The sequence below is a fragment of the Triturus cristatus genome, chromosome 5_1, assembly GCF_964204655.1.
Source record: "Triturus cristatus chromosome 5_1, aTriCri1.1, whole genome shotgun sequence".
NCBI lineage: Eukaryota > Metazoa > Chordata > Amphibia > Caudata > Salamandridae > Triturus > Triturus cristatus.
This window is the reverse complement of record NC_140587.1, coordinates 315,273,264-315,287,321: the sequence shown is the minus strand read 5'-3', so window position 1 is coordinate 315,287,321 and position 14,058 is coordinate 315,273,264. Positions and strand designations below refer to the sequence as shown.

At 45.4% G+C, this 14,058-nt stretch overlaps 1 protein-coding gene across 3 annotated transcripts in view; it reads left to right on the top strand.

The window, feature by feature from the left end:
• Nucleotides 1–14,058, top strand: part of COL14A1 (collagen type XIV alpha 1 chain) — a 513,241-nt gene that overhangs the window by 223,267 nt on the left and 275,916 nt on the right. For all 3 annotated transcript variants that reach the window (XM_085605041.1, XM_085605042.1, XM_085605043.1), the window contains one exon: nucleotides 1,173–1,318. In XM_085605041.1, the coding sequence (XP_085461167.1) occupies nucleotides 1,173–1,318 (146 nt within the window). The remainder of the gene's footprint in view (nucleotides 1–1,172; nucleotides 1,319–14,058) is intronic.

Below are 14,058 nucleotides of genomic sequence, written 5' to 3'. Positions count from 1 at the left end.
TTACTAAAGTTTAATTTACCGGTCCAACATGGCCTATAACTATTTTGGAACAGTAAATGTTTTATTTAAAAAGTATGTGCAGGAGCACAAAAAGAAAGACGCAAGTAGCCCCGTAGCAGTGTACAGCTACCTGACCTGTACAAAAAAATTTAAATAAAAAAAATACCCAAATAAAAAAATAAAGGAGGAAGGGCACTGGTGGGGAAGCAACAGATGAGTGGGAGTGGGGTGAGAAGCAGAAACAGAGAGCTTGGGATCGGGATGTGAGACGGAATAAGCAGAAGAAGAGATCAAGGAAATCATTCAGTCCAATGGAGTGCGAAAACATAAATAAAAAAAATAGTTCCTTGCTTTTAGCAGTAGAAAGACCCAAGTCAACCAGTCACAAACACTGCTGCAGGTGGGACTAACATAAGAGTAGAGAGGAAAGCCATTCTATAAGGAACAAGCCAAGAAAACCATCCAATGCCAAGCAAGGGGCTGACCTAAAGTATTGCAGACAATAGATATTTGACAGGTGAGAGTTAAAACTACTTAAGTCCACCCTCAAAAATAGAAGATTGCACAAGTATTCAGCAACCACTAACACTCCCTGTTTTTTGTTACAAAAGAGCATAAATGGCCTTTCAAAAGATTAAAATATTTTAAAGTACATGTCAAACTTTGTCTAGTACTCTTTGAAGTTGGTATAATGGCTGTATAAATGCTTTTAAACTATAATAAACTCTAAACGTTATGTGTTAATGCAGTTTTCAAATAGTTTAGCTCTGTTGAAACAGTTTAAAGCTAAAACTATGCAAATTTGTATATTTTCACAATTCTGCATATCTGTACAGGTGTGTAAGTAATAAGCATAAAACATCTTAATGCACATTAACATCTGCTAAATCACTTATTTGTTCGGGATGGTTGCTTCATTCCTATTTAATGAAATTAACTTTGTTTCTGCTTAAATAATGATTTTTTACCGGAAATATTTTGTCTGGCTTGTTTTTTCATGCGATACTTTGTCCAGCACAAATGTTACTTTTCAAGTCCAAATATCGTAAATCACAAGTGAAAGATTTAGCGTTTAAAAAAGTGCCACAGGCCCTTCTGTGGCAATGAATCTCAGACGTTACTAACCAATGCCTTGAGGGCAGTGACCGCATTGTCACCTTTTATGCTTTCAGTGGCTTTGCCGATGGCATCTGACCTGGAGTTGTATGATGTGACCCACAACAGCATGCGGGCCCGATGGAACGGGGTGGCAGGTGCCACCGGGTACATGATACTCTATGCCCCACTGACCGAAGGTCTGACAACTGATGAAAAAGAGGTACCCAGCATTTTCACAAATGTCACTGTTGTTTTAAAAAATACTGCGAAAATACCTTATTTTCAACTACAAAGTCTGTGCTTACAAATGCTTCATTATTTCTCCAGGTTTCGTGTGTTTAGTAACACAGCAAGCATACAAATCGTGTGTACAGGTATCCGATAGCATGTTCGTTATGAGCCTGGACTATACGTCGGTTTCTAAATATCGACATCATTTCGTGGAGTGTATAGAGAGCCTTGTAAGGCAGTCCCTAGGAATGTTTAACAAGGTTGTACCAGAAAACAGATGTTTTTTTCTGGAATGTATGTACCAAGAGCTGTGGTTGATTTATGAAAAATGTTAAATGTTTTTCTCTTTAGTATTGATTAGTTAGGCTGTAGGATTCCCAAACCAAAGTTGAAAATGAGAATAAATGGCTTCACTGAAGAAGAAGAAGTTAGGATAAAGGGGTTTAAACCATTCAGAAGTTCGTAACCAGTTCCAGAGCCATGAATATGCACATATTGCCCCATTACAGGGTGCATTCATCGTCCAGTGAAGCGATGTTCTTTGCCTAGCGGTTGATTCCTTCTGTGACTACTGTCAGCCATTTTTACACTCATGAGAACTTTTATTACCTTCTTCCTGGTTTTACAAGTATGTCTGGTGCGATGCTCTGTCACTGCTACGCACCACTGTATTTCCTTTGTGCGTGTATTCTCCAATGGTCCTTTGAGACGCAAGTGGGTCCAGCTGTGTCCGCTCTGCAGGTGAACAGGTTTTTGTAAGACTTGTGCAATTTTGTGGATAAATTTGCAATCCAAGTGCATGGACACATTTTGTGAATGAGGACAACCTAAGTAGGTGCCACACATTCTGTTTGCAGTTGTGCCTGCGTCAAAGTCAGTTAACGAGTGGACCAGGACAGAGCATTGATTGGATCTCATGCTCACTGTCTTTGTGACGTGATCCCCGGTGATGCTTGTGTGGTTCCATAAAGCCCCCTTCAAGGGGGGTAGGTCTCAAACTCCTCCCGTCATTGTGGGGGATGGGTGGCTTGGGAGCAGGTTGCCCGTTAGCATATACTAACATCATGGCTCCTGCCACACTTTAAGTATCTCTGCGTGGATTTTCACTCTCTTCCATTTTAAGTGCCCTTTGACTCTAACGGGACCCCCTACCACTGTTAGGGATCCAGGGCATTCTCAGTGATCATTGCTGCTCTGATGCAAAGGATGCCCTGGAGGGCAGGGGACAAATGTGTGCCACCTCCCTGTTGATGCTGATTCAGCCTCTCCCCCTAGGCCCCCTTTTCCTGTGCTCCCACTGTCCTAGCACGAACACAGGCTTTGGGGTAACAAGCGTGGGGGCTCAATACCATGCAGATAAGGGAATGCCCTCTTTTTGATGCACTTTAAGAGTAATGTGGTATTCCATATTCGCGAAGGGTATTGCAGCACATTTTGACACACAATGATATGCCCCTAATAGGGCAAATTACGTTAAACAACATTTGTGCAAGGGGTCCAGTTTTTTAATTCTTAGCCTTGGACTGCACCTAGTGTGTTTTACTTTATTTTAGGGCTGGCTTTAATGGTTCATGAGTCAATCTTTTAGATGATTTAACAGTGGGTAGTCTGGCATGCAATGGTAGGTTTGTGATTGGATCCTGGAGACGAAACAAAGCGCCATATACGATATAAGTAGTTTCGTCTTTGCACAATGAGCATATGGCATTAACTCAAGGTATGGCGTGTGACTTTAAATAATTGGTTTGTTCAGGGTGGTTATGTTGGGGCCAGGAGCTATTATAATTGCTTGATCTGCAACACATAGCACTGCTAGATTAGAAAAATACATATTTTTTCTAAAGTTTCCACTTGCTGTAGAATAGCAGATGTATTCTCTTCAAGTGGTGCCACTTTCCACATCTGCAGCAGATTCTGACCTAAAAGCGGTTTTAATTTTGGTGATCTCGGATTTAGAAACATGTGTGCCTGGTATTCACTGCAATTGTGCCTTTGAATTTGATGTTCACAGTTACTTCTGTCTTCTGCAATCTCGGATCGTTTTTCACTTTTCATCTCTGCTGCGTGAGGAAATGAACGCAGGATGACCCTGTGAGAGGAAAGGAAAGCAACATATAGAGAGGACAGAGCTAAAAGAAAAACGAGACACTGCTCATGTACTCAAGAATTCTTCCACATGTATCGAGTTGTGCGACCATCCATCCATCCATCAAACCAACCATCCAGCCACCACGTGCACTAATCCCTTCCTTCACTCACACCCATGCCTTCGTACATACAACCACCGCACTCACTCCTTCATCATGCATCTACTCACATTCATAGTTTCACCATTCACCATTTGTACAGTCTCAAGAACTTATCCATCCATCCAGTTATGCATTCACAACCATCCACCTCCATGTACTTATGCATTCATTCACCCACATCCGCACTTTCACCCACTAAGGACAATGCTGCTGATACTGGAACTGTAGAGAACTAGGTTGGAATCCAGGTGGCGTCGGCTCAACAGCCTGTGATTTTGGGCAAATCACTTCATCTTTGGACAAAAGCAAAAACACGAAATGTGACCAAAAGTAAGGCAGGCTACAAACACACGCACTCTTAATAAATGCTGAAAGCAGCACACAAAGTTAAATTGTAATAAACAAAATACAAATAAAACAGGTAAAGCAGACCCGCTGAAGGCTGCAGGTCCCCATCACAGGAAGAGGAAGCAGTGCCTGCGGGCAACAGGGGCCAGGCAGCAGCATTGGCACTGGATTTTTTAATTTTTGTAATTTTTATTTAATGCGATTTTATATAGCGTGAACATTACACGAAGGTGTCAGAACGCTTTACAAAAGAACCAGTTGCGTTACATAAGGATTTTGGATTGCATGTGTTACATAAGAGATACAAACAGGAAAAATTGCAAATGAACAAGTTGTAAAGTTATTCAAGGAAGAGATACAAACAGAAGAATATTGCAAATGTACAAGTTGTAAAGTCACTCAAGGAAGAGATACAAACAGAAGAAAATTGCAAATGTACAAGTTGTATAGTCACTCAAGGAAGAGATCGAAACGGAAAAACTCAAAATCACATAGCAATGGTAGTAAGTACAAAGGTCTACTACATATACTAGTGGTGAGAGTACTATATATACAAATAGTAAATTCACTCACGATTACATTTTAACAGCGATTAGGCTTGGACAATTATATATTACATATTTACATATATATATATATTTATGAGTTACAGAAGCATGGCTCAGGCATAGGGAAAAAGCAGGCAAGAGGAGAGAAATTCAGGGAAGAGAGGAAAGGAATAGGGTAGGTAGAAAGAGAATGAGGGAGGGAAGAGGTAGGGGGAGGAGGTGATGAGTGATGGGATCAGGGGCATCAGCATTATTCACAGACGATGAGTAGATCCGTGGAGAAGATAGACGATTGAAAGGTCGCCCAGCTAGAGACCGGCTGGACCGGAGGTACGGACCAAGGTCGCTAAAATGGCGGATAGGACAAGTGTGTCTTTAGGAGATGGTCCCAAAATGGCAGGGTGCATATGAGTCCTAGTCCAAAAGTTGCAATCAAGGGTGAAAGCGGTGGACCCCATGTTTAGGGATTCTCTCTGCTCCCCTGGCTTCCCACGGGTATTGCTGGTAATCCTGGCTGCCCCTTCACTCATCGCCTCCAGGCTCCCACAGAATGTCGTGAAGTGCCTCCAGAACACCCCTTGCTGCCAAAGCGGCTCACGAGGGCCACCTGCGGCATTGCCAATAGTCACTCTCTCAGCTCTCCAACGATCCTGCTGAAAGGACAGTCTGCCTCCAGTCGCCTCGGTTTCCCCGTGGGTTACACTGAAGGCATGATGCAGATTACAGCTCTTATCCGGCGACCTCAAGAGCTCGCAGCGCCATCTTGAGGAAACTCTGCCGCTCTCAGGTCCCGTCATCCAGAGTCGGAGTTTCCTTCAGACGGATGTCCAAATTCGTCCCAATCGACTGTCCAAGGTGTCAGGACCAGACTGCGGCTCAGATCAGCCACTCCTGTGCACAGGATAGAGCGGGGGTCGGCGGCATCGCGGTGCACCTCCTTCGGCATCGGGCGCGTTCTCACAGCTCTCTGGGTGCCATCCCAGTAACACAACTGGCAGGGACGCCACTGCGGAGATCTCCCTGGATACGTACAAAATAAAAATAAAATCCCGAAACAATAGATGAAAATGGCTGCGGTGCTTTCGTGGAGGGCAAAAAACCGGAAGAGGCTTGACGTATGCATGCCCTTGACAAATAGAGAGAATGAAAAATGGAGCAACACTTGTACCAGCAAATGGGGATGGCCCATTGTATCAGTTCGAGACAGCGCATGCGCGCCGTCTAGAGCTGACACCTAAAAATGACTACGCCTCTTTACACGCTGTGAAAGATTCCCTAAATGGACTGAGACCTATAACCCAATTTATGGTGCCCCTTGGGCGTACAGGGTGGAAGCACAAAGATTTTGCCACTAACCACAGGACATTCGGCACATTTGCTGCAGGCGCAAAGGTCGTAACCTTTGGGTGCTAAATTCACTACCAGACTTTTTTTTCGCTGTACTCGTGTTCCTTAATGACAATGCTGCAATATGTTTTCTTTAGAAGTTCCCACTATTAGCATGCCACACGATCTTGAATGCTTACTGAACTTGTAAAAAAAAAAACGATTATTTTTTATTATGTTGCAGTTCGCAAATTCGCTTTCAAGACATGCCAGCTGTCAGTCTGTAAATGTAATGTTGTCATTACATCTGTTAGCAGTGCAAGAATTCCGTTGTGGTTTTTTCTTTAATTCTAAACGGCACTTGCTTCACCTTGTCTAAAACAATCTTCTTTTCCGAAAAATTTCACATTTGACCCGGCCCTAGAAGTCTATCCCTTCTGCCTACTTAAAAATAGGAGTTATATATAAGCATATGTGGCGATTCACAGAGGTAGAGATTGAGGAGTGTACAGCAAGCAAGTCATAAGTTACACTTATTCATGTATGTCGTTTAAGAATTTGTAGGTACTTACATGCATTTCAGTCAAGTTGAGTACTCATAGCTCAACGTATGTGCAATGAACTTACATACAGTGGTAATAAAAGACCTTTTCCCAAACCCACCATGTAAAGATTGTGCGCAACGCCTAGGTTAGGAACATTTTGGGATTCTATTCCTACTACATTACATACACACAAGGTTAGGAACATTTTGGGATTCTATTGCAACAATATTCTTGTTCTGTTTTATGTCCTTTAAAAACACTGCATGCATGGCACCCCTTCAAACATATATGCTTGAATGGAGCGCTTGCACACAATTTCCGCACTACTTACTGCTGATTTTTTGGGTCTAATTTAGGTGCTCACATAAATGTGAGAAGTGCGTGCCAGAGTGTTTGTGAATGTCCAACAAAATATGTTTGTTTCTGTTTACCAAACATGCATTATTTTTCTCTGGCCACAGTTATGTGCACAGTGCTTAATTTGAACCGGTGGTTTCCAGTGCTCGGCACCAGCACTTAATTGTCAACATAGGCTCTTGTGACAGTTTGTCACAAGGTGGCGCTGTCTGAGATGACCACATCGACAGTTAATTATTAATGCCATATACATTAAAATGACTATTACCTGCCTCCCAAGCCATTCTTATAGCCGTGGGAGCCTGGAATAGTCCGAATTGTCACATTTACAGGAGTGTGATGTTTCGTAGTTGTGCTTTTACTGACATTGGCCGCATGGCTGGGGCAATGTGTGGTGCAAGCTGCAGTGGCCTCCTCACGAGAGCACTGGCACCTATTTTATTACAAATGAAGCACTGTATGTGCACACATTCTAGGTTCTAATGTATCCACATGTATTATGACACCATTTCTGACATACATCTGACATATGTCGATGTAAGTCGGATTTGCACCTTCAAAATTCTTTGCGACTCCTCTTAGTATTTTCCTATAGTGGGTAGGTTATCTGGATTATTTCACATCACAAATTAGGAGGTATGTGTACAATGCCCTGAGGCCCACCTAGTGATGGCTATGATCAGCCCAGGGATCTAGTGGGACAATGTTCCTGCCAACAAGGAAGTCAGCATCCACTTGCTGCACTTCCTGGAGGAGTGCGTGGCCTCAGAAGCATTGTTAAGTCCTATCCTCCAGGGCTGCCTGCACAGATGGACTCACATTTCCATGTTTATTGACAAGCAGTCCAGGCAAAAGTGGGCAGTTAGATAGTCTACAGGGACGAACTGGGTCCTGGGCAACTGGGTGGCTAAAATCACACCTCGTGAGAGGAAGATTTAGAAGATACTGCTCCTGAAAAACTTTCCAAACCTTGCATTAGAAGTCAGCATCTGCTACAGACCCATGTTGGAGAGATGCTAAAGGTTACTGATAAAATATAGACTGAAGTGCTGGAAGGCTGCCAGAAACCAACTGTTCGACGGAGCCCGGAAAGAGCACCTTGTCCCTGCATCCAATACACATTGGCCTGGCAAAAGCAAACATCTCTTCATTGCCCTGCAACTGAAACTCCAGAGCTTAGCCTGATGTGCATTTCATTAATAAGCATTGGCAATGCTAATAGATCCGACTTTAAAAAAATGTTGTTTGGTAATGTGAAGACTTACAAGTAAATATCATGTACATAGATATGTATGTGTGTGGAAGCAAAGAACCGTAGAAAAATCTTGGTATCGGTTAAAAGGTCAGGTGACAGCTGCATTGTCACGCCAGGCCTAAAAATCTGTGTAGATTAATGGCTGTCCTCCTCTCATCTATGCTGTTGTCAGAGAAAACCAATACAAATTATCTAGCTATCTAAGACACATTTATACCATACCAATGTCATATGTGTGCTGTTTATATTTCAAGTTTGGGCAGCTGGATAAATAAACAGAAGTTTCACAACTGCTTGGAGAGCAAGCACTTTTTTGTGGAAGCACACAACTTCTGTCCAATCGAAACATGTGCTCCTGGCCCCCAACACGAGGGCGGAGCCAAAGCCTCTTTCTAGTGATGGTCATATAATTGTTTGGTGACAGCTTTGCTGTCAAGCCAGACCATAAAAATAGATCATGCATTGGTAATAACATTTGAACAGCTCGAACTGGAAAGGACAGTGGACACCCTAGACACGATGGATCCTGTCATTTTAGAGAGCTGTCGGTGAGACTGGTGGAGGTCGCTCGGTATGGTGGAGAGATTGTCACTAACCAACACCCACTAACACCACCGTCAGAGGCACCCTCGCATACAGACCACCAGGACCACGAACCGGCCTCAGCAATGCCATCACTGAACTCGCTACCCTGCTCCCAATCGAATCTAAACCCTACGTCTTCCTGGGAAACCTAAACTTCCACCTAGACGACACAACCAACACCTGTTCCACCGACCTCCTGGAAAGACTGCACAGCATCAGCTTCAAGCAGGTAGTCACAGCCCCACGCACAAAGCAGGACACACGCTGGACCCCATCTTCACATCCAGCAACAGAATCAGATACAGCCAAACATCAGAACTTACCTGGTCGAACCACTCCATTGTACACTTCACCATCAACAAACCTGCCCCCTCTCTCTATGAACATAGCGTCCCCTTCCGCAGATGGTCCAAGGTCACTCAGCAACAATGGACCGACCCCTCAGCACCACACAGCCCAAAGACACCACCAACATGGAACAGGCAGGACAGAACTTCAACGACTGGATCACAGGTGCCGCCAACCGAGTCACTCCCACCAAATGAGCCAAAACACACAGACCCTCCAAACAAGCCTGCTGGTACACCTCAGAGCATGTCAAAACACAGGTGCAAACAACTAGAAAGAAGATGGTGCATAAGTAGGTATCACACCGACAGAGCCATTTTCAAATCAGCCCTCAACAACTACCACCGACAGATCAAATCCGTGAAAAAGGAAGCCTTGACCCGCCGAACTGACACAAGTGCCAACAAAGCAAAGGAACTCTTCACCATCATCAGCGAGTTCAACTGACTGTCTACCACCTAAAATGCTATCACAGCATCACAGGAACTCTGTGATGCCCTCTCCGACCACTTCCACGACAAGTCCGACCACTCCCACAGCAAGATAGCAATCATCTATAAAAACTTCGTTCCCCAACCCTCCAACCTCCTTTGCCACCGATCAACAACCACCACCGCCGACCACCCTTTCGCTGCATGGGAACAACTCAGCATACTGAACACAACCACAGACTCTTCAATCTTGGAAGAGACAATATCAGCAGCCAACTCATGACCATCCTCAATGCCTCGAAAACCACGGCCACTTTCCCCGATGCTTGGAAACACGCTGAGACTAAACCCCTCCTCAAGAAATCCTCAGCAGACCCCAGCAAGCTCCTCAACTACTGTCCCATCTTGCTGCTCGCTTTCCCTGCCAAGGTGCTGGAGAAGGCCATCAACATCCAACTCACCGAACACCTGGAGAGAAACAACCTCCTGGACCCTTCCCAATCAGGCCTAACAACCAACCACAGCACCAAGACAGCTCTAATCGTCGCAAAAGACGACTTCCGCACCCTCCTCAACAGAGGGAATTTAGCCAACCTGTTCCTGCTTGACATCTCCGCAGCTTTCTACACTGTCTCCCACCACACACACCATTAATGGCCTATGCCAGATCGGCATCACAGACGACACGCTCAAATGGATTGCATCCTTTCTAGCAGGATGCACTCAGAAAGTCTCCATCCTTTCACATCGCAAGCCAAGCACAACATACATGGTGTTCCCAGGGCTCATCCCTCAGCCCAACCCTCTTCAACGTCTACATGACACCACTCGCAGACATCATCAGATCATATGACCTCAACATCATCTCCTATGTCGACGACATCCATCTCGTTCTGTTGCTCTAAGCCGACTCCACGATGACGAAGACTAACTTCCACAAATATGAAGAACTTTCAGCCTGGAATGAAAGAGGAACAACTACCTTAAGCTCAACACGGGCAAGTCGGAAGTCCTCATCTTCAGCAAACACACTGCCCTCTGGAACGACTTCTGGTGGCCATCAGAACTTGGACCCACCCCCAATGCGAAAATCTGTGCCCACATCCTCGGCATCATCCTCGACAGCGAACTATCCATGAAACGTCACGTCAACGCCATCTCCTCAGCCTGCTTCCACATGCTTCGCATGCTCTGCAAGCTCTTCAAGTGGCTCCCCACCAGCACCAGAAGATGATAACGCAAGCCCTCATCATCAGCCGACTGTACTACTGTAACACACTTTAAGCAGGCACCATCACAGAACTAATGTAAAGACTCCAGTCGATCCTCCAGTTGATCCAGAATGCAGCAGCCAGACTGACCCTCAACCTGCCCAAGAGAACCCACATCTTCTACACCTGGAAGACCTTCACTGGCTCCTGTTTCACAAGAGATGCCACTTCAAATTCCTGACCCACGCCTACCGAGCCCTCTCCAACCAGGGACCCGCCTACATGAATCTCCGCCTGCACTTCCACCGGCCACCCAGGAACCTCCACTCCGCACACCTCGCCCTCGCAGAGATCTCTCGCATATGCCAGAGCCGCACCGGAAGGCATTCTTTCTTCCACCACGCCGCCAAAGCCTGGAACACCCTCCCCCTCCGCACTGCACCCTCGCCTACCGACTTCACAAAGGGACTCAAGACCTGGCCCTTCTACTGAGACCTGCAGCAAGCGCCTGGAGACCCTCACAAGTGACAAGCAGCGCTATATAAATACAACTTGATGTCACCATTGTTGTTAGGTCAAGTAAAGGTTTCGGTATTTTAAACCTGAGCTCAGCCCCTGTTAGCTATGGCACAGAACAGGCAGACGTAAATTAGGAAAATGTGTAAAGCATTTGGAAGTACCAAAACAGTTAAAAAGTCGAAAACACAACACAATATAAATCCCATTCCAGTTTATGACAAGCATTAGCAAAGCCAATAGATCTAGCAGTGACTTGCCAGCTTTCTGGCAATTCTCGTTTTTGTTTTAACTATGATTTTTGCAAAATGTTTTTGTTTGCGACTTTTCCAGGCCCTCATCAGTCTAACAAAAATGATTTGGTACAGGCAAAAAAAAAAGTCAAAAAAATATACATTTGCGTAGTACTTTTGCTAGACATGGGGTCTCTAGTTGGCAGTGTTGTGCACCCTGTCCAAGTAGGGGCCCACACTCTAGTCAGGGTAAGTGTAGTACAAACTAAGTTTACCTGTGCTCACCCTCTGGTAGCTTGGCTCAGAGCAGTCAGCCTAAACTATAGAGGCAATGTGTAACGTATTTGTGCACACACACACAGTAATACAGTGAAAACACCACAAAAGTATTCCACACCAGTTTAATAAAATAGCCATTATTCATGTGAGTGAAACAAGACTAAAATGACAAAAATCCATCATGTACCAGTCAAGATATGATTTTTTCAATATTAAACACAGTTATAGCCCTTAAAAACACAATAGCTTCAGCTGGAGCTATCTCAACGTGCTTGACAGAGTAGAATCCACAAGTTCAGGCTGACCGCGATGGAGCAGTACCTTGGAGATGTCGACAATCAAAGACGATGCGGGGCGCAGGGGAGCTGAGGTGTTGCTGAGACAGTTGTGGCATCAGTTCCTTATTGCTATGCAGGTCGTTGGCGCGTCGGCACTTGGGGACAGTGCTTTGCACAACGGAGGTGACGGATGTGAGGCGTCACTGAAGCAGGTGAGGTGTTGGTTCCTGGAGATGGTGCAGAGTCGTTGACCTGCTCATGCCCAGGTGCGATGCAAGGTGCAGGGGAGATAATGTTGCATTTGCGATGAGGCATCAGTTCCAATCGTGGTATGATGCTGAAGAAGCATTGAGGGTCAGTCTGGGAGGTGTTGACTTTGTGGCATCGATGTCACACCACGGGGCCACAGGTGGTGTGGCGGAGTCGGAGTCGAGCATCATGGACTTCGATGACGCGGTAATCGGGATTCACACCGGGGTGGTTCTTTGGAGATGCTGCAGCGGCGTCGGATCGTGCATTGTAAGTTTGCAGTCGTTGTGTTGAGCAGGGACCACAGCTTTGGTGTAGGCAGCGGCGCTGTGTTAAAGAGTTGGGCCAGTCCCGATGTCATGCTCAAAGTCGATGTACTGATTTCTTCTAGTTAGCCCAGAAAACTCACAAGGGCCCAGGAACTGGCTTGGGCACCACTTGGCAGAGTAGAGGTCTCAGCAGAGGAGCACAAGTGCTGCAGGCAAAGTCTTTAATGAACCTAAGACTTCCAACAGGAAGCAAGCTCAACTCAAGCCTTTGGAGAAACTTAGTAGGATGCAGAGAGCAAAGTCCAGGGCTCTCACTCGCTGGAGAGAAGCAGCAGGCAGCAGGCCAACACAGCAAAGCAAACAGAAAAGTGGCAGTACCTCCTGGCAGCACAACAGCTCTTCCTGGCAGAATGTCCTCAGTCCAGAAGTGTTCTGAGTATATGGTGTCAGAGGTCCAGGTCTTATACCCACTTTAGCATTTGAAGTAGGGAGACTTCAAAGAAAGGTCTTTGTAGTGCACAAGACCCAACCCTTCCAGGCCCTGGCTCCAGACATGCTACAGGTGGGGAGGCAGGTATTTGTGTGTGAACAGGCACAGCCCTATGCAGGTGCAAGTGTCAACTCCTCCCCCTAACTCTAGCTCAGGCAGGCCCATCAGCCTGGTGATGGGCAATCAGGATATGCAGCACACACCTCAGCTCCCTTTTGGTGTGACTGTCTAGAGTGAATTCACAAAGCTCAGCAGTCACCCTGACTCAGAAGTGTATTCTAGGGATTGGCAGAGGCACAAAATGGTTAAAGTAAGAAAATGCCAACTTTGTGAAAACTGGCATTTTCAGACCTACAATTTAAAAAACAACTTCACTAAAAGATGGGCCTGTAAATTGTGAGTCCAGAGCCATCAAACTAAGATTTTCCATCTGCTCTAAATTGGAAGATACAGTGGTAAAGCACTACAAGGCAGCTCCAATGCTAACCTATGGAAGTGATAGGCCTTGCTGAAGTGAAAAACAAATTTAGCAGTTTTTCACTACCAGGACATGTAAAATGTAAAACAATATGCCCAACCTTTTAAATACACTGCGCCCTGCCCATGGGGCTACCTAGGGCCTACCTGTAATAAAAGGAAAGCGTTGGGCTTGGCGAGTAGGTGTACTTGGCAGGTCAACATGACAGTTTAAAACTGCACACAGAGGCTCTGCAGTGGCAGGGCTGAGACCTGTTTGAAGGGCTACTTATGTGGTTGGCACGATCAGCACTGCAGACCCAGTAGTACCTTTTGATTTACAGGCCTAGGGCACATGTAGTGCACTGTACTAGGGACTTATCAGTAAATCAAATATGCTAATCATGGAGAAATCAAATGCCATTACATTTTCGACACAGAGCACATGCGTTTTAGCACTGGTCAGCAGTGGTAAAATGCCCAGAGTCCTAACACCAGCAAAAATGAAGTTCAGCACACAGTCAAAAACAGGAGTTCAGAAGCACAGGGGAAACCATGCCAAAAGATGCCAGGACTAACAACTTCCTAGCACAAAAGGGAACTACTTTGAATGTGGTGTTCTGTGTGAAAGGGTGGCATGCTGTAACTCGTCTTGAAGTCAGCTAATGACTGAAGTGGGCTGATTCATTGCTTCATAATGCTTGTTGGAGTGGGTGGAAGAAAAAATGTGAATTACACCAACCACAGGCTAATGAA